The sequence below is a fragment of the Bufo gargarizans genome, chromosome 5, assembly GCF_014858855.1.
Source record: "Bufo gargarizans isolate SCDJY-AF-19 chromosome 5, ASM1485885v1, whole genome shotgun sequence".
NCBI classification, from domain to species: Eukaryota; Metazoa; Chordata; class Amphibia; order Anura; family Bufonidae; genus Bufo; species Bufo gargarizans.
The window spans coordinates 468,215,641-468,235,420 of NC_058084.1; the positions used below are offsets into that span (position 1 = coordinate 468,215,641).

Genomic DNA, 19,780 nt, shown 5'->3' on the forward strand with positions numbered 1-19,780 from the left:
ATAGGGGCGTCATTATTCCGGGGACCCCCCTCTCAGGTCCTCATTATTCCGGGGACCCCCCTCTCAGGTCCTCATTATTCCGGGGACCCCCCCTCTCAGGTCCTCATTATTCCGGGGACCCCCCCTCTCAGGTCCTCATTATTCCGGGGACCCCCCCTCTCAGGTCCTCATTATTCCGGGGACCCCCCCTCTCAGGTCCTCATTATTCCGGGGACCCCCCCTCTTGGGTCCTCATTATTGCGGGATCCCCCCTCTCATGGCCTCATTATTCCGAGACCCCCCTCTTGGGTCCTCATTATTCCGGGGTCCCCCCCCTCTCGGGTCCTCATTATTCCGGGGACCCCCCTCTCAGGTCCTCATTATTCCGGGGTCCCCCCTCTCGGGTTCTCATTATTCCAGGACCCCCCCTTTTGGGTCCTCATTATTCCAGGGTCCCCCTCCTCTCGGGTCCTCATTATTCAAGGGTCCCCCTCCTCTCAGGTCCTCATTATTCCGGGGACCCCCCTCTCAGGTCCTCATTATTCCGGGGACCCCCCCCTCTCAGGTCCTCATTATTCCGGGGACCCCCCTCTCAGGAACTCATTTTCCGGGGACCCCCCCTCTCAGGTCCTCATTATTCCGGGGACCCCCCTCCTCTCGGGTCCTCATTATTCCAGGGTCCCCCCTCCTCTCGGGTCCTCATTATTCCGGGGACCCCCCCTCTCGGGTCCTCATTATTCCAGGGTCCCCCCTCCTCTCGGGTCCTCATTATTCCGGGGACCCACCCTCTCGGGTCCTCATTATTCCGGGAACCCCCCCCTCTCAGAAACTCATTATTCCGGGGACCCCCCCTCTCGGGTCCTCATTATTCCGGGGACCCCCCCTCTCTCAGGTCCTCATTATTCCGGGGACCCCCCCTCTCAGAAACTCATTATTCCGGGGACCCCCCCTCTCTCAGGTCCTCATTATTCCGGGGACCCCCCCTCTTAGAAACTCATTATTCCGGGGACCCCCCCTCTCGGGTCCTCATTATTCCGGGGACCCCCCCTTTCGGGTCCTCATTATTCCGGGGACCACCTCGTGGACGCTCATTAAGCCCCACCCCCTGTGGTTTGAGTCCATTCCGCCGCGCGCCTCCACTCGGGGGGCGGGGCCACGCCCAGGCAGCGGTGGGCCAGAAGTTTCCGCTCATGCGCACTGGGGGCAGAATGTCGCGGCCGTGTGGTTCGGGGGCGGGAACCGTGAAAGTTAGCGTGAGCGCTCGTTATCCCCGTGTGTTATCAGTTCGCCCAGAGGCCGTTTTCTAGGTGTGTGGGTGTCTCCCGCAGCCCCCGCGTGCTCTGCAAAAGTCATGGCTGGGACCCCCCGCGTGCAGGTGAGTGAAGGGCCTGGTCCGCAGAGCTCGCACTCTGAGCCCCTGACCAGGAGATCACGTGACTCATGACATTTCGCATTATAATATTACATTGCTAGATGTTTAGAATCTTCAGTGTATACAATGTCACATGTTACGTCTGTGTCCCATAGGTGCCCTGTGTATACAGTACACAGCACCTATAGAACCCAGCGTATGCAGCATCTATAGCACCCACCATATGCAGCACCTATAGCACCCAGTGTATACTGTATGCAGCACCTATAGCACCCACCATATGCAGCACCTATAGCACCCAGTGTATACGGTATGCAGCACCTATAGCACCCACCATATGCAGCACCTATAGCACCCACCATATGCAGCACCTATAGCACCCACCATATGCAGCACCTATAGCACCCAGCGTATACTGTGCGCAGCACCTATAGCACCCAGCGTATACTGTGCGCAGCACCTATAGCACCCAGCGTATACTGTGCGCAGCACCTATAGCACCCAGCGTATACTGTGTGCAGCACCTATAGCACCCAGCGTATACTGTGCGCAGCACCCATAGCACCCAGCGTGCGCAGCACCCATAGCACCCAGCGTGCGCAGCACCCATAGCACCCAGCGTGCGCAGCACCCATAGCACCCAGCGTGCGCAGCACCCAGCGTGCGCAGCACCCATAGCACCCAGCGTATACTGTGCACAGCAGCTATAGCACCCACCATATGCAGCGCCTATAGCACCCAGCGTATACTGTGCACAGCACCCAGCGTACACAGCACCCAGCGTATACTGTACGCAGCACCTATAGCAGCCAGGATTAGTAATGTATATACACAGTGACTGCACCAGCAGAATGGTGAGCGCAGCTCTGGAGTGTAATACAGGATGTAACTCGGGATTAGTACGGGAAAAGAAATGTATGTACACAGTGACTGCACCAGCAGAATAGTGAGTGCAGCTCTGGAGTGTAATACAGGATGTAACTCAGGATCAGTACAGGATAAGTAATGTATGTACACAGTGACTGCACCAGCAGAATAGTGAGTGCAGCTCTGGAGTATAATACAGGATGTAACTCAGGATAAGAAATGTATGTACACAGTGACTGCACCAGCAGAATAGTGAGTGCAGCTCTGGAGTATAATACAGGATGTAACTCAGGATCAGTAATGTATGTACACAGTGACTGCACCAGCAGAATAGTGAGTGCAGCTCTGGGGTATAATACAGAATGTAACTCAGGATCAGTACAGGATAAGTAATGTATGTACACAGTGACTGCACCAGCAGAATAGTGAGTGCAGCTCTGGAGTATAATAGGATAAATATCAGTTTTCAGGACTGTTTGGGCAGGTTCTCGCATTTGGTAGCTGCTGTCATTTGTCACATTATTTGGGTTTACAGTCCAGTTCACACTGTGGGATCAGAAGTCTGCGCCCAGAAACTGCAGCAGGTTATTTTTTCTTGTCCCTTTCAGCAGAATCCTCCAATCAGATTCGATGACGTTGCTGTAATCTTCTCTGGAGAAGAATGGGAGATGCTGAACACCCAGCAGAGGGAGCTCTATATGGAAGTGATGAGAGAAAACTATGAACATTTCATCTTTCTGGGTAAGTTCTCGTTCCTTGGAGCAAACACTATCTTTCCTCTATTGTTTTGAATGGTGGAACCTACAGCATTGGAGTCCTGAGGACATGGCCTCGAGGTCAGAGGATGCCTCCATTATTGATGGGCTTTTTCAGATCCTGATGAGTGTTTTAATCTGAATTTGATGATTTGAGAATAAATGGGCTTAAGCAGATGAAGTGAATTACATATATTTACTAAGGGTCCATTCACACGTCCGTAGAATGGATCCGGATCCGTTCCACAACATTGCGGAACGAATCCGGACCCATTCATTCTCTATGGGGCTGGAAGAGATGCACACAGTGTGCTGTCCGCATTCCACATTACCGGAGCGCGGCCCCGATCTTCCGGTCCGCGGCTCCCCGTAAAAATAGAACATGTTCTATTCTTGTCCACAATTGCGGAAAGATACTGTCGCGGACGTTCCTGTGACAGGAGATCAGTGAGACTGGCAACACGTGGTTTGATCTGACAGGTTCCTTGTGGATCAATTTGTCTGTGGTGTTTCTGGTAATGGCCCACACCCCTTGCCTCAGGTGTTGCTTATGTGGACATTTGACCTTGCCTATTTATTGTGGCTTCTCCCTCCACGCTGTGCGGTTTATAGCTTCACTCTTGTTTTGGATTGCTGGTGTTTGGGTCTCGGCAGAGTTCCTGTGCTTCCAGTGTCTTCGGTGTCTTCTTCCCCTTTTGTTTATTGTTGGGGTTTTCTTGTGTTGCTCTTTTCCCTGTCATTTGTGTTTAGGCCTGAGGGAGACTCCTGTTCGTTCTACACTTTGGAGGAACAGGTTCTCTTGTCCTGACATTAGTACCAGGGTCCTACGGGGTGGGTTAGGGCTTTAGGTTCCTGTGTATGGACCCGCCTACCTCTGGGGTCAGTTCATACTTGCAGTCAGTAAGGACTTTGAATAGGGTTTCTCTAGGAGGTGACCTTCTTATTTCCCTAGTTTCCAGGCTTTTTCCCCTCATCCCTTCCCCTCCTACGTTGGGTGTGGGTTTCCCTCAAACACCGAAGCGTGACAGATACCAGAATAGAGAGGTTGAATATTGTAGACAAGTAATGACAGCCGGGGAGATAGACTGGAGGAGGTGTGAGAGGATCAGATCAATGCTGCAGGTCGAGAAGAGGAGTCGGGAGACTGCTTCTTGTGGTACAGGGTCAAATGAGGGGAGAGAGAAGAGGAAGTTTGGGAGGGAGGAGGATCAATGCTGTCGGGGGAGGGGGGGGTCTGGGAGGTTACTTTCTGCCTGATGTTATCAGTCTCATTTTTGAAGTAAATGACGAGGTCTTCAGCACAGAAGTCATTGATGGGCAGGTGCACTTTTGGGTTTAGATGGGAGTGAAAAGTATCAGTCATTTTGAGAATGAGGATATGAGAGAGGTGAAATAGTTTTGTTTGGCGAGGTGGAGGGCAGAGTTTAAAGCTTTAAGCATAAAGTTATAATGGCCTGTAGGTTTCTGTATTTTTGAAAGGTAGGAATCTCATAAGAAGAATCGGAGTTAGTAAAGCAGAGAAGATTGTGGTTAGAAAGTGGGAAGGGAGAGTCCATAAAGTCAGAGGCTGAGCAGAGACGGGAGAAGACAGGATCAAGCATATTGCCCTCTTTGTGTGTGGCAGAATAACTCCCTGGATCCCCGACCCCTCTCTAGTAGCTATAGCCTGTAATATTATTACGCTCCAGAAATACATCCAGGCCCCTCCTGGACTCCTTTATTGTACTCCCCATCACCACCTCCTCAGGCAGAGAGCTCCATAGTCTCACTGCTCTTTCCGTAAAGAATCCTCTTCTATGTTTGTGTACAAACCTTCTTTCCTCCAGACGCAGAGGATGTCCCCTCGTCACAGTCACAGTCCTGGGGATAAATAGATGATGGGAGTGATCTCTGTACTGACCCCTGATATATTTATACATAGTAATTAGATCTCCCCTCAGTCGTCTTTTTTTCTAAAGTGAATAACCCTAATGCTGATAATATTTCAGGGTACTGTAGTTGCCTCATTCCAGTTATTAATTTAGTTGCCCTCCTCTGGACCCTCTCCAGCTCTGCTATGTCTGCCTTGTTCACAGGAGCCCAGAACTGTACACAGTACTCTATGTGTGGTCTGACTAATGATTTGTAAAGTGGTAGGACTATGTTCTCATCACCGGCATCTATGCCCCTTCTGATGCAACCCATTATCTTATTGGCCTCGGCAGCAGCCGCCTGACACTGGTTTTTACTGCTTAGTTTGCTGTTTATTAAAATTCCTAGATCCTTTTCCATGTCAGTGTTACCCAGTGTTTTACCATTTAGTATGTACGGGTGACTTGCATTATTCCTACCCATGTGCATAACCTTACATTTGTCAGTGTTAAACCTCATCTGCCACTTCTCTGCCCAAGCCTCCAATCTATCCAGATCCCTCTGTAGCTGTATACTGTCCTCTGTAGTATATATATACTGTGTACTGTCCTCTGTAGTGTGTGTGTGTGTGTATATATATATATATGTGTGTATATATATATATATTACTGTCCTCTTCAGTGTCAATTACTTTACACAGTTTAGTGTCATCTGCAAAAATTGATCTTTTACTGTGCAAGCCTTCTACAAGATCATTAATAAATATATTGAAGAGAATAGTGCCCTGTACTGACCCCTGAGGTACCCCACTAGTGACAGTGACCCCTGTGGTACCCCACTAGTGACAGGGACCACTCCAATACTGACCCCTGTGGTACCCCACTAGTGACAGTGACCCAATCTGAGTGTGTACCGGTAATAACCACCCTCTGTTTTCTATCCCTCAGCCAGTTACTTACCCACATACAGACGTTTTCTCCCAGTCCGAGCATTCTCATTTTATATACTAACCTTTTATGCGGTACAGTGTCAAATGCTTTGGAGAAGTCCAGATACACGACATCCATTGATTTGCCACTCTCAAGTCTATTTGGAAATTCATGTGTTAGAAAATGAGAAAGCCAAGCAGTAAAGTGATCCAGGAAGTGGTGGGGGAAGCTTGGGTGGCGATAGAAAACAGCAGGTGGAATTGGGGGGGGTCTGGGTACAGGGGGAATGAGCTGAAACATGCACTGTGGAGAAAGAAGCATGCATACTCCTCCACCACACCTGTCACTTATGGAAAAAGTGTAGCCCACCATCGGATACAGTGGCAGAATGTTGAAGCCAACTCTCTCTGAGGGCCAGCAAATTAAGAGGTTTTGAAAGGAAGAAGTCATGGATAGGGGGCAGTTTGTTGCACACTGACTGAGCGCTCTAGAGAGTGCAGGGTTTCTTTGCATGGCAGCTGAGAAGATGGTGGACCAGGATTTGGAGAGTTGTCGTCTGCAGCTCGTGGCAGAATAGGAGAAGACTGCAGATGGTTGAGTGATTTCAGAGTGTTTTGTTATGCTGTGCCATGGAGAAAGATGATGGGTGAAGGTGACGTAAGAGTGAAAAGTGCATGTAAACTGGTCATGGGTGAGATAAGGAGCAGGAACTGATGTGGATGGAAGGGACAGAGGGTGGAAGCTGTGCATGAGTTTGAAGGTAAACTGCAGTAACAATTAGTAGCTGGCATAGCTTCCTTTTCTCCTGCCAAGATTAACTGCCAGGCAATTCGACAATATTTGCTTTGACTCGTGTCTGGTCGAAGACAGTGGTTTTGTTTTGGTCTCATGGGTCGATCCTCAGCATTATTGTTGCATTATTATATTAGAGCTGGTTCATACACTTCCATAGATTCCTCCCCAGACAGGATCGCCATGAATTCATATACCCCAGTATTCAGATGACTATTTTTCACATCCTTCACAATTACGTTTCATGCAGGGGTAGATATGACATTTTAAAGGGGTTATCCTAGACATGGTATTTACTACCTAGCTATGCTAAATGTTGGATTGTAGGGGGTCTGACCGCTAGGAGTGGGCAATGCACACTGCTGCTCTGTTGAAAGAGAGGACTTGGGGGCCATCATGGTTAGGAATTTATCCATTGATTTGCACCAGTTTTCTGATGTTAAAAAAAATCAGAAATTGTTCTTTAACCACTTCAGCCCCGCTAGCTGAAACCCCTTTAATGACCAGGCCACTTTTTACACTTCTGCACTACACTAATTTCACCGTTTATTGCTCGGTCATGCAACTTACCACCCAAATGAATTTTACCTCCTTTTCTTCTCACTAATAGAGCTTTCATTTGGTGGTATTTCATTGCTGCTGACATTTTTACTTTTTTTGTTATTAATCGAAATTTAACTATTTATTTGCAAAATAAATGACATTTTTCACTTTCAGTTGTAAAATTTTGCAAAAAAAACGACATCCATATATACATTTTTCGCTAAATTTATTGTTCTACATGTCTTTGATTAAAAAAAAAATGTTTGGGTAAAAAAAAAAAAATAATGGTTTGGGTAAAAGTTATAGCGTTTACAAACTATGGTACAAAAATGTGAATTTCCATTTTTTGAAGCAGCTCTGACTTTCTGAGCACCTGTCATGATTCCTGAGGTTCTACAATGCCCAGACAGTAGAAAACCCCCATTTCGGAAAGTAGACCCCCTAAGGTATTCACTGATGGGCATAGTGAGTTCATAGAACAAAAAAAATGACCTGTGAAATCCGAAAGGTGCACTTTGGAATGTGTGCCCCTTTGCCCACCTAGGCTGCAAAAAAGTGTCACACATCTGGTATCGCCGTACTCAGGAGAAGTTGGGGAATGTGTTTTGGGGTGTCATTTTACATATACCCATGCTGGGTGAGAGAAATATCTTGGCAAAAGACAACTTTTCCCTTTTTTTTTTTATACAAAGTTGGCATTTGACCAAGATATTTATCTCACCCAGCATGGGTATATGTAAAATGACACCCCAAAACACATTCCTCAACTTCTCCTGAGTATGGCGATACCACTTTTTTGCAGCCTAGATGCGCAAAGCGGCCCAAATTCCTTTTAGGAGGGCATTTTTAGACATTTGGATCCCAGACTTCTTCTCACGCTTTCGGGCCCCTAAAATGCCAGGGCAGTATAAATACCCCACATGTGACCCCATTTTGGAAAGACGACACCCCAAGGTATTCAATGAGGGGCATGGCGAGTTCATAGAATATTTTAATTTTTTTGGCACAAGTTAGCGGAAATTGATTTTTTATTTTTTTTGTATTTTCTCACAAAGTCTCCCTTTCCGCTAACTTGGGACAAAAATTTAAATCTTTCATGGACTCAATATGCCCCTCACGGAATACCTTGGGGTGTCTTCTTTCCGAAATGGGGTCACATGTGGGGTATTTATACTGCCCTGGCATTTTAGGGGCCCTAAAGCGTGAGAAGAAGTCTGGAATATAAATGTCTAAAAAATTTTACGCATTTGGATTCCGTGAGGGGTATGGTGAGTTCATGTGAGATTTAATTTTTGGACACAAGTTAGTGGAATATGAGACTTTGTAAGAAAAAAAAAAAATTCCGCTAACTTGGGCCAAAAAAATATCTGAATAGAGCCTTACAGGGGGGGGTGATCAATGACAGGGGGGTGATCGCCCATATAGACTCCCTGATCACCCCCCTGTCATTGATCACCCCTCTGTAAGGCTCCATTCAGACGTCCGTATGATTTTTACGGATACATGGATCGGATCCGCAAAACACATACGGACGTCTGAATGGAGCCTTACAGGTGGGTGATCAATGACAAGGGGGTGATCACGCATATAGACTTCCTGATCACTTCCCTGTCATTGATCACCCCCCTGTAAGGCTCCATTCAGACGTCCGTATGTGTTTTGCGGATCCGATCCATGTATCCGTGGATCCGTAAAAATCATACGGACCTCTGAATGGAGCCTTACAGGGGGGTGATCAGGGAGTCTATATGGGGTGATCAGGGGTTCATAAGTGACAGGGGGGGGGTGTAGTGTAGTGGTGTTTGGTGCTACTTTACTGAGCTGCCTGTGTCCTCTGGTGGTCGATCCAAACAAAAGAGACCACCAGAGGACCAGGTAGCAGGTATATTAGACGCTGTTATCAAAACAGCGTCTAATATACCTGTTAGGGGTTAAAAAAAATCACATCTCCAGCCTGCCAGCGAACGATCGCCGCTGGCAGGCTGGAGATCCACTCGCTTACCTTCCGTTCCTGTGAACGCGCGCGCCTGTGTGCGCGCGTGTGTGCGCGCGTTCACAGGAAATCTCGGCTATCGCGAGATGACGCACGGATGCGTCCAGGAGGAATGAATCAACCACCTTCCGGACGCATCCGTGCGTTAGGCGGTCCGGAGGGGGTTAAAGAATGCAACGTTTTGCTGTTTTCATCACTTTAAAAAAAAATTAGTGAATCTTGGTGTAAGAAGGCTGGGTCACTGTTGACGTAAACTGGCTCGTGGTGGGCACAGATTTAATTTCCTGACAGATGGAGTACCAAAACTTATTCTATCCCCCCTCCAGCCTGTTGCACGTATGTTCAGGAAACATATAGTGGTAGATTTCTGTTCTGCATGAGCACAGTTATTCAGGTGACATTTCACTTTCCTTTTGTACTCCATCCAGCCCAGACCACCATGAAGACTTCTTCCAGCCAAGACTCTCATGTGTGCTACATTCTGAATTGAGATTTGTGACTACACACTTTAACATCTGCACCCTCCTCACAGCTCCACAGACTCTTTATTTATAGTGTCACAGATGGTAATAATGTCTACCCACCCCATGCTCCATACAGTAATAGTACTGCCTTTTGTGCCCCACACACTAATATTGCAGATCCCCTTAAACAGTAGTAGGTCGCACACAATAATAATCTCCCCTTCTTGCCCACACACAGTATTAATGACCTCTTTTATGTTCCCTCCACAGTCATGAGATGAACTAGGAGACGTGTAGAAGGTGGCTGAATGTGGGACGCTGCGCAGGAGGCTAGCCCATGAGGAGCCAAGGGGGCAGTATGCATGGGCGCCATAAGCGTTTGAGGCAGCGCGTCTTATGGTGGCATAAAGAGAGGTGTAATCACAGTTTTGTGGTGAGGGGGGCAGTGATGATGGCATGTCTGTCTCCATCCCAGAATTGGCTTGGGGTTGGGTAAAGGCTGCTTGTAGCCTCATGCTACCTTTTGCAGAAGAGGAGGAACAGGAGGCATCCTGAGTGCTGCTGATGGAGGCAGCGTGCTGACCTGTTGGTGATGGGGTCGTGGATGCCATGTGCCTGCAACTAACCGCAAGGGGGATTGATTGATCAGGGTCCCCTGGGCACCACAAGGTGCTGCAGCATTGCAGGTTGCACGAGAGGGAGAGCGGCGGACAAACTGTTGGTTTCAGTGATTGGGGCTGCACATCAGTGCAAGTGGCATCAGAGAGTGCAGGAGGTGACTGCTCGTCAGAAAGCTGGTCAGACTCATCTGGGTGGTCTCGGGAGGGTGCCTTGTGGCCTTTTGATGAGTTGGGAGATGTGGGAGGATGCGCCTGTCAGCGGCAAGGAGTAGACAGGAGGGACTCCGGATGTCAGGTGAAGAGTCGAATTGAAACGCAAAGTATATTACAAAGTTCCAGAGTATTTCACGATACAACGTTTAAGCTTTATTTGTGTAACATTGGAAAATTCCTTTTAATTTGTGATTTTTAACTTTTTAATTTTTTGTCTTACCTTTCAGAGTATAAAGTCCCTATTATCTTATCCTGGCTGCAGAACAGACACCCAGCAGCCCAGGTGACAGCCGGTCAGACAGCGTCACCCGCCGCCTCAGCTGGAACACAGGGTATTAGACCTTTCAAGATCCTCTATATTCTGTGTTTTGTTAAAGGGAACCTGTCACCTGGATATTGTGTATAGAGCTGAGGACATGGGTTGCTAGATGGCCGCTAGCACATCCGCAATACCCAGTCCCCATAGCTCTGTGTGCTTTTATTGTGTAAAAAAACAATTTTATAGATATGCAAATAACCTGATATGAGTCCTGTCCCTGACTCATCTCAGGTTAATTTGCATATGTATCAAATCGGGTTTTTTTACACAATAAAAGCACACAGAGCTATGGGGACTGGGTATTGTGCTAGCGGCCATCTAGCAACCCATGTCCTCAGCGCTATACACAAAATCCCAGTGACAGGTTCCCTTTAAGTATCTTCTCATAGGTTTTTGAGACACATTAGAAGAAGTTTACACTTAATAATTGAATTACTTTGGAATCTGACCCTTTATTTCTTATTATGATTGATCATAGGGACAGAAGTCAGCAACAAGAAGGCTGCAGTTGGTCACCCCATGAAGACCAGAGCTTCTGTGTCACAGGAGGCGCGTCCGGAGTTACCCACAGAGCCTGGAAATCCAGCAAAATTACCAACCAAAAGACCCAGAGAGGTCGAACATGAAGACATTTCTTCTAGAAACTCAAAAAAGCTTAAACTGAGTTGCCCACAGTGCGATAAATGTTTTCAATACAGCTCGGCTCTGGAAGCCCACCTCAGGATCCACACTGGAGACAAACCCCATAAGTGTGAACTCTGTAACGCGAGCTTCAGTTATAAGTCGTGCTTGATTGTGCATAGACGGAAACATTCCCAAACTGCGGAAAATGAGCTGCTGGAGACGAGCAGCAGGTCTCCATCCATAGACTATACTCCAAAATCAAGCAGAAAAAGTAAGAAAAGATCCAAAAGGCGCAAACACAAGAAGGGAAAAGGCAAGAAGGTGAATAGTAAGACGAGCTCGACGGATATCGGGGCATCGAAAACAGCTGCAACTCCAAAGGTGAACTGCAATGGAACCAACGAGCAAGCCACTTCAGCAGCCTCAAAAACCATCTCGACCGATAGCGAGGCCTCAAAAACAGTAACAACCCCAGGGACCAACTCAAATGGAGCAAACAAGCAAGAAGATGAAGTAGTCTCAAAAACGAGCTCAACGGATAGCACGGCCTCAAAAACTGCGACGACTCCCAATACTAATGGAACAAACGCGAAAGGAGATAAGCCTCTGAAATGCACTTACTGTGAGAAAAGGTTTAACAGCCAGTTGGTCCTGGAAGCCCATCACCGAATCCACACCGGCAAGCTAGCCTACTCGTGCCCGTATTGTGACGAGAGCTTCTCAAAGGCTTCGCTGCTTGATGCTCATAGCAGCAAGCACAAGGAATTCAAACCTTACCAGTGTGACCAGTGCGAGAGAAACTTCAAAGACCAGACGCTTTTCATGGCTCACAAGAGGACACACACCGGGGAGAAACCCCACCAGTGCACTAAGTGTAACTGCTGGTTTCCTACCCTTAACAGCCTATTGACCCACGAGCAGAGCCACTTAAAACCCAAGCCCTACAAGTGCCAGCACTGTGATAAGAGCTTCAATGACAAGAACCTGCTGGAGACTCACGAGGGGGTGCACACAGATACTAAGCCCTTCAGGTGCAACCAGTGCAGCGAGAGCTTCTTCCTGAAAACTCAGTTGGTGGCCCACCAGGCCACGCACGCTCCCGACAAACCCTTTCCGTGCAACCAGTGCGAGAGGAGCTTCAATAAGAAAGAGACTCTCACGGCGCACATTCGCGTTCACAGTAAACAGGCAAAGAAAGTTTGACTTAGCTGGTGAGAGAGCTACTATCTTGGTATCTCTTGATAGATGTAGCCTTACGCCCTACCCAGGGCATTGCGTACTTCTGCCCTATTCGAGCGCCTCAGGCCATGTGCGTTGACAGACGCGCAGCTCAGAGGTATTCTTATCTCACGGCGGTACTGGAGAAATATGATGAAGGCCGAATGAGGTCTCCCGTGTCTGAATCGCTGTGTATTTTCTGGATGGATGGAGATGACTGGATCTGCAGTGGACCTGTGCTGTAGGTTTATGAGGCATGACATTGTCTACAAGAAGTAGAGCTTCTCCACCATGTGTATTAACCCCAGAATCTAATTAGTATCGCTACATAGCGACTCGGCTCGCTGTGTTGTTCAGATTTTTTTTTTTTTTAGAAAAATATTTAGCTGGAAAAGCCCTTTAAGGAAGACCAATCCGGCAGCCAAATTATTAAATATTGGGCTAGCTGGGCAATACATGACTCCATTATCTACTAGTTTAGTTTTACCTCCCCTCCCCCCGTTCATGAGATCTGCACGGGGCATTTTAAACTAGAAGAACAGCTGGAACATTTTACGTTGTGACTTTTCTTTTTTTATATTCTGCCTTAAGTTAAACAAGGCTAATGCTTTGCAGAATCCAATTTCGTAGTCGGCGTTTAAAGTGAAACTCCAGGCAATTTTTAACATAACGTTCCAGGGTCACGTAATATTTCACTATGGCACCTTTATAGAGGGTACCAGGAACCCCTTTTCATGTAGCCAGGCAGGGGTTCAATAAACGGCTCACCTGTCGCCGGCGCTCCGCCACCAGTCCCCGCTGGTTTGGACGTGTCCTCTACGTGCACCGGTCACCTCTGAGGCCACTGATTGGCCAGCAGTGGTTACATCCGTGTAGACGGCACACTCCCGATCCAGCGGGGAGCAGAAGCGGTGGAAAAGAGAGCTTTGCATTAGAGCGGCAGCGCCATTGACGGGTGAGAGTATTTCTTTTTGTCTCTGCACAATGCTTGGCCATATGAAAAGGGGATCCTGTTCTCAGGAAGTGAGGTGATCTGTACACTATAGGTCCATATAGGCAATAGCAGAACTTGCAAAAACGGCGACATCTTTTCTTGCTTTGCCATCATTTGCTGCCGTACCTTTCTGACTTCCAGTACTACTCGCCTCCTGCACATAATACTCAGCGCTTCAGAGTACTTAAACAAGAGAATGCAGATGAAATTACTCTAAAGGGAGCAGCGATCTCCCACCGGTATTAGGGGACGGGGTCAGAACAAGAAGTCTGTGAGGTGCAGCTTCAGCAATAGGTGATGTCAGAAATGGGGCCTCCTTTTTCGGCAACTTCTGCTGTACAGCCCAGTGACACGCAGCAGTAGTAGTTTTTAAAGGGGTTGTCCAGGAATAAGTAGTTTTTACCTAATACCTGCATCCAGCCTCAGTAAGAAAGATTAATACTTACCTGCTCCTTGCTGTTTGTCTTCATCGGCTCCGTTGTGTCCACCTCCTGCACCCTGACTCGTTTCTGGCACAGCATGGTCATAGTCATCTGCTCTGCTGCAGCCAGTCATAGTCGGGTCACTGCTGAAGCCAATCATTGGCTGCAGCGGAGCATTGTGCCGGAAGAAAACAAGCCTGGGACTGGAAGGTGGACTCAACGGAGCCATCTCTGGGGAGGAGGGAAGTATGAATCTTGCTGCTGGCATCTATAATGTACAGAACAGATTGCTTATTAGGGGCCACAATTGGACCCCCGGGATGTAGCCCCATTATTTGCATGGAGTGTCACTTTATATCTCTTTGGCAGGAGACCTGAAAGATTCCCTATGTTTTTGTACATTGTTCCTCTCAGGAATGGACGATGATTTGATGGCTCCATGAGGGCTACCTGCACACGGGCTCGAATTTCTACGCGGATTTCAATGCGTTTCCACAACGAACCTGCACCAAATCCCCGTGTAGCTTTCGATATGGATTTGCCATGCAACGAGTGAAATCCGTGCTGAAAATCCACAGAAATATTCTGCAGATTTCAACAATCAAGTTAATTTCTGGCAATGGAAAATCTCATTCACTTTGCTGGTACTGTGTTTTGTTTTTTGTTTCTCCCCATGAGTGATCCACATCGCGTGCAGGTAGCCTACCACGTTTAGTTTGTGCCACGTCGGCAGAATCAATGTGTTGGAGGACAGGTCTAATTGTGCGTCTCATCAGTTTTGGAAAGATAATAAAGCCATATTTATTCTACTCGTTCACGTTTCTGACACTTTTTAGGTCCTTTGCACTGCAAGGAGCTACTGCGGGGGGGGTTCACATTTTTTTTTTTTTTTAGCAAAAACTTGCCGCCGAGGGAAAAAAAAAACTGTTTGGCAGCACCCTATCGGGTTGTAGACTTTTTGCAAATTTTTTTTTTTTTTAATACTAGAGCGCGCCTATTGTAAAATAATTAATTTTGGAATGTGTCTCCTTTCATTTTGTGTATACATTCATCCCCCCCCCCCCCATCCGTGTGTGTACAGCAGTCTGATTCCTGCAGTCCTGTCTTAATATCTCCACACACTTTTTTATATATATATTTTTATTTTTTATTTTTATTTTTTTCCCCCACCTACACAGGTTTCATGTTTTAGATGCTTTGGTAAGTACAATAAGTGGCTTCTAATGTATACGTTCCCTTTAAAGAGGTTGTCGGACTTCAGCAAATGGCATTTATCATGTAGATGCAGTTAATACAAGGCACTTACTAATGTATTGTGATTCTCCATATTGCCTCCTCTACTGCTGGATTCATTTTTTCCATCACCTTATACACTGCTTGTTTCCATGGTTATGACCACGCTGTAATGCAGCAGCAGTGGTTGTGCTTGCTCACTATAGGAAAAGGGTCGGCCACCACTGATGGATTACAGGGTGGTCGTAAATACCGCCTGGAAACGAGCAGTGTACAATGTGATGGAAAAATGGATCCAGCCAGCAGCAGAGGTGATATGGAGAATCTCAATACATTAGTAAGTGCCTTGTATTCCTCTACATGATTGAAGACAACCCCTTTAAGATCCGACAATTCAATAGAAATCGGGCACAATTAATGTCTTCGGCCAATGATTGAGTATAAAATAATGAAAAAATCGTCCGGCTCTGTTTTCCGTACAGGTCACAACATGTATTGCGAGGCTGCCGCATGTTCCCGGATCCACACACAGGAGTGGGTGAAACCGGTACAACAACAGGATGATCCGATATCGTGACCGCGCCGTCAGCAGAGAGAGATGCCTCCACAGATGGTCTTTATTTGGACTACACGTTACAGACTGGACGCGGTGAAGGGGGGCTTCCGCTCTGGTAACGTGTAGTCTGAATGGGGAATATCTTTGGAGTCTGCTCCCTGCTGACGAGTATTTCCTGGCGGCGCGGTCACAATACTGGATGATCCTATTGCTGTACTGTTTTTCATAGAGGCAGCTCTAGGAACATTTCTCAGAACTGCCTCTGCAGAGCGGACTTCCACTGACTGCAGCCAAAAAATGCAGGTCTATGTGCCACAGGGTATATAATAGAAGCGCGACCTGCTGGAAAAAATCCTGCATCAAAACTTGCATTTGTAATGACCATCGAAATCGTGTTGCACAAAGACTTGTGAGACACTGTAATAACAGAAGCTTCACTATAGTCCCTCCAGGACCTTGCGCACAGTTCATTGATCCTGGTGTGTAGCCATCTCAAGCAGCTTGCACTATGACCAGCTGAGAGCTGGAGAATGGGGAGTGTGGTCCAGCTCTGCTCCTGAAGTAGAGGAAGAGGTTTGTATAATGGACTGAGCTATGAACAGAAATATAATGTACGTTAAAATTTAGGATTATGGAGGGGATTTTATAAAAAAAAATTGAAAATGCAAAGTATGTCTTCAATCTGCTGAAAAAATGTTTTAATTTTTTTACACTTCTGGTGAATTCACTTACATTGTACTGTATTTTGTTGCAGTATTTTGCAATGTGTTAACTAGGGATGAGCGAATTTCATATTTTTGCCTTCAGAGGCATTCCGTTATTCGTTCCGTCAGAATAGAAGTCTATGGCCAAAAAAATCAGCATATTGTGATAAAGTTCATTATTTTCTGTAATGTGCTGATAAACATTAGACTTTCATATATTTTAGATTCATTACACACAACTGAAGTAGTTCAAGCCTTTTATTGTTTTAATATTGATGATTTTGGCATACAGCTCATGAAAACCCCAAATTTCCCATCTCAAAAAATTAGCATATTTCATCCGACCAATAAAAGAAAAGTGTTTTTTAATACAAAAAAAGTCAACCTTCAAATAATTATGTTCAGTTCTGCACTCTATACTTGGTCGGGAATCCTTTTGCAGAAATGACGGCTTCACTGCGGCGTGGCATGGAGGCAATCGGCCTGTGGCACTGCTGAGGTGTTATGGAGGCCCAGGAGGCTTCAATGCGGCGTGGCATGGAGGCAATCAGCCTGTGGCACTGCTGAGGTGTTATGGAGGCCCAGGAGGCTTCAATGCGGCGTGGCATGGAGGCAATCAGCCTGTGGCACTGCTGAGGTGTTATGGAGGCCCAGGAGGCTTCAATGCGGCGTGGCATGGAGGCAATCAGCCTGTGGCACTGCTGAGGTGTTATGGAGGCCCAGGATGCTTCGATAGCGGCCTTAAGCTCATCCAGAGTGTTGGGTCTTGCGTCTCTCAACTTTCTCTTCCCAATATCCCACAGATTCTCTATGGGGTTCAGGTCAGGAGAGTTGGCAGGCCAATTGAGCCCAGTAATACCATGGTCAGTAAACCATTTACCAGTGGTGTTGGCGCTGTGAGCAGGTGCCAGGTCGTGCTGAAAAATGACATCTTCATCTCCATAAAGCTTTTCAGCAGATGGAAGCATGAAGTGCTCCAAAATCTCCTGATGGCTAGCTGCATTGACCCTGCCCTTGATAAAACACAGTGGACCAACACCAGCAGCTGACATGGCGCCCAGACCATCACTGACTGTGGGTACTTGACACTGGACTTCAGGCATTTTGGCATTTCCCTCTCCCCAGTCTTCCTCCAGACTCTGGCACCTTGATTTCCGAATGACATGTAACAGTCCAGCGCTGCTTCTCTGTAGCCCAGGTCAGGCGCTTCTGCCGCTGTATCTGGGGAATGCGGCACCTGTAGCCCATTTCCTGCACACGCCTGTACACGGGGGCTCTGGATGTTTCTACTCCAGACTCAGTCCACTCCTTCCGCAGGTCCCCCAAGGTCTGGAATCGGTCCTTCTCCACAATCTTCCTCAGGGTCCGGTCACCTCTTCTCGTTGTGCAGCGTTTTCTGCCACACTTTTTCCTTCCCACAGACTTCCCACTGAGGTGCCTTGATACAGCGCTCTGGGAACAGCCTATTCCTTCAGACATGTCTTTCTGTGCCTTACCCTCCTGCTTGAGGGGGTCAATGATGGCCTTCTGGACAGCAGTCAGGTCGGCAGTCTTACCCATGATTGTGGTTTGGAGTAATGAACCAGGCTGGGAGTTTTTTAAAGCCTCAGGAATCTTTTGCAGGTGTTTAGAGTTAATTAGTTGATTCAGATGATTAGGTTAATAGCTCGTTTAGAGAACCTTTTCATGATATGCTAATTTTTTTAGATAGGAATTTTGGGTTTTCATGAGCTGTGGCCAAAATCATCAATATTAAAACAATAAAAGGCTTGAACTACTTCAGTTGTGTGTAATGAATCTAAAATATATGAAAGTCTAATGTTTATCAGTACATTACAGAAAATAATGAACTTTATCACAATAGGCTAATTTTTTGAGAAGGACCTGTATTATGACGGAATGAATAACGTAATGCCATTCATAGAATTGCGTTATGGTCCGTGGTAACGGAATCCATAACGCATCTCAGATTATACCACAACCCAAACTCTAATTTGAAAATATGAAATTCGCTCATCCCTAGTGTTAACCCATCCTATGGCTGATTTTTGAAGGCTGTAATGTGGCCATATTTTACTACCCTTTATCAGAAACAATACCCAAACCTCATCTGTTTTTCCAGCTGTAACATGAATTCAAAATATTTGAGAATGAATAAGCTAATGCAGGCAAAGTGAATAAATATATTTACTTAGGCCCCTTTCACACTTGCGTTGTCCGGATCCGGCATAGAGTTCCGTCGTCGGGGCTCTATGCCGGAAGAATCCTGATCAGGATTATCCTAATGCATTCTGAATGGAGAGAAATCTGTTCAGGATGCATCAGGATGTCTTCCGTTCCGGAACGGAACGTTTTTTCGGCCGGAGAAAATACTGCAGCATGCTGTACTTTTTGCTCCGGCCAAAAATCCTGAACACTTGCCGCAAGGCCGGATCCGGAATTAATGCCCATTGAAAGGCATTGATCCGGATCCGGCCTTAAGCTAAACGTCGTTTCGGCGCATTGCCGGATATGACGTTTAGCTTTTTCTCAATGGTTACCATGGCTGCCAGGACGCTAAAGTCCTGGCAGCAATGGTAAAGTGTAGCGGGGAGCGGAGCAGCAGCATACTTACAGTCCGTGCGGCTCCCGGGGCGCTCCAGAGTGATGTCAGGGCGCCCCAGGCGCATGGATGACGTGATCGCATGTACACGTCATCCATGCGCCTGGGGCGCTCTGACGTCACTCTGGAGCGCCCCGGGAGCCGCACGGACTGTAAGTATGCAGTAAGTGTGCGTCACCCACAGATCCCTCCATAACAGTGCGTCACCCACAGATCCCCCCCCCATAACAGTGCGTCACCCACAGATCCCCCCCCATAACAGTGCGTCACCCACAGATCCCCCCCATAACAGTGCGTCACTCACAGACCACAATTAGTTCAAAAAGCACACCTTTTGGTTCAAAATATTTTTTTTCTTATTTTCCTCCCCAAAAACCTAGGTGCGTCTTATAGGGTGAAAAATACGGTAGTTATGATTTATAGTGTGTGAGAAGTAATGTTGATCAGAAAGATTAAGTATTGTCTGGTATATGTATAAAGTTGAATAAGGTTAGAAAAGAAATGTGGCCTGAAAGAATAGCCTACCTTTAAAAAAGGGTTTTTGTGTCTGAGCTGTTAAGGGATATAGACTCACTCAGTGGCATCTTATGGCTCCACTCATCCCCCTTCTAGTCTGATTGTAGAGACATAAGAGTCAGGAAAAGGGCTGCTGGGAGCGCTGATCCCATCCCCCAGCCTTAACGGAGAAGACTTGTTAAGAGACACATAGTTTGCTAAACCCAAACATTCC

The 19,780-nt window shown here is 47.0% G+C and overlaps 1 protein-coding gene across 2 annotated transcripts; it reads left to right on the forward strand.

The window, feature by feature from the left end:
- Positions 1 to 1,116: 1,116 nt before the first annotated feature.
- Positions 1,117 to 14,756, forward strand: LOC122937998 (zinc finger protein 85-like). Of its 2 annotated transcripts, none has more exons than XM_044293244.1 (4): positions 1,117 to 1,354; positions 2,827 to 2,959; positions 10,606 to 10,710; positions 11,176 to 14,756. In XM_044293244.1, exons 1-4 carry the CDS (start codon positions 1,331 to 1,333, stop codon positions 12,522 to 12,524), a joined length of 1,611 nt encoding a protein of 536 aa, XP_044149179.1. In that variant the 5' UTR covers positions 1,117 to 1,330; the 3' UTR covers positions 12,525 to 14,756. The 2 variants fall into 2 exon arrangements, with proteins under 2 accessions (XP_044149179.1, XP_044149180.1); XM_044293245.1 differs by having other exon boundaries at positions 2,830 to 2,959.
- The last annotated feature ends 5,024 nt before the right edge of the window (positions 14,757 to 19,780 follow it).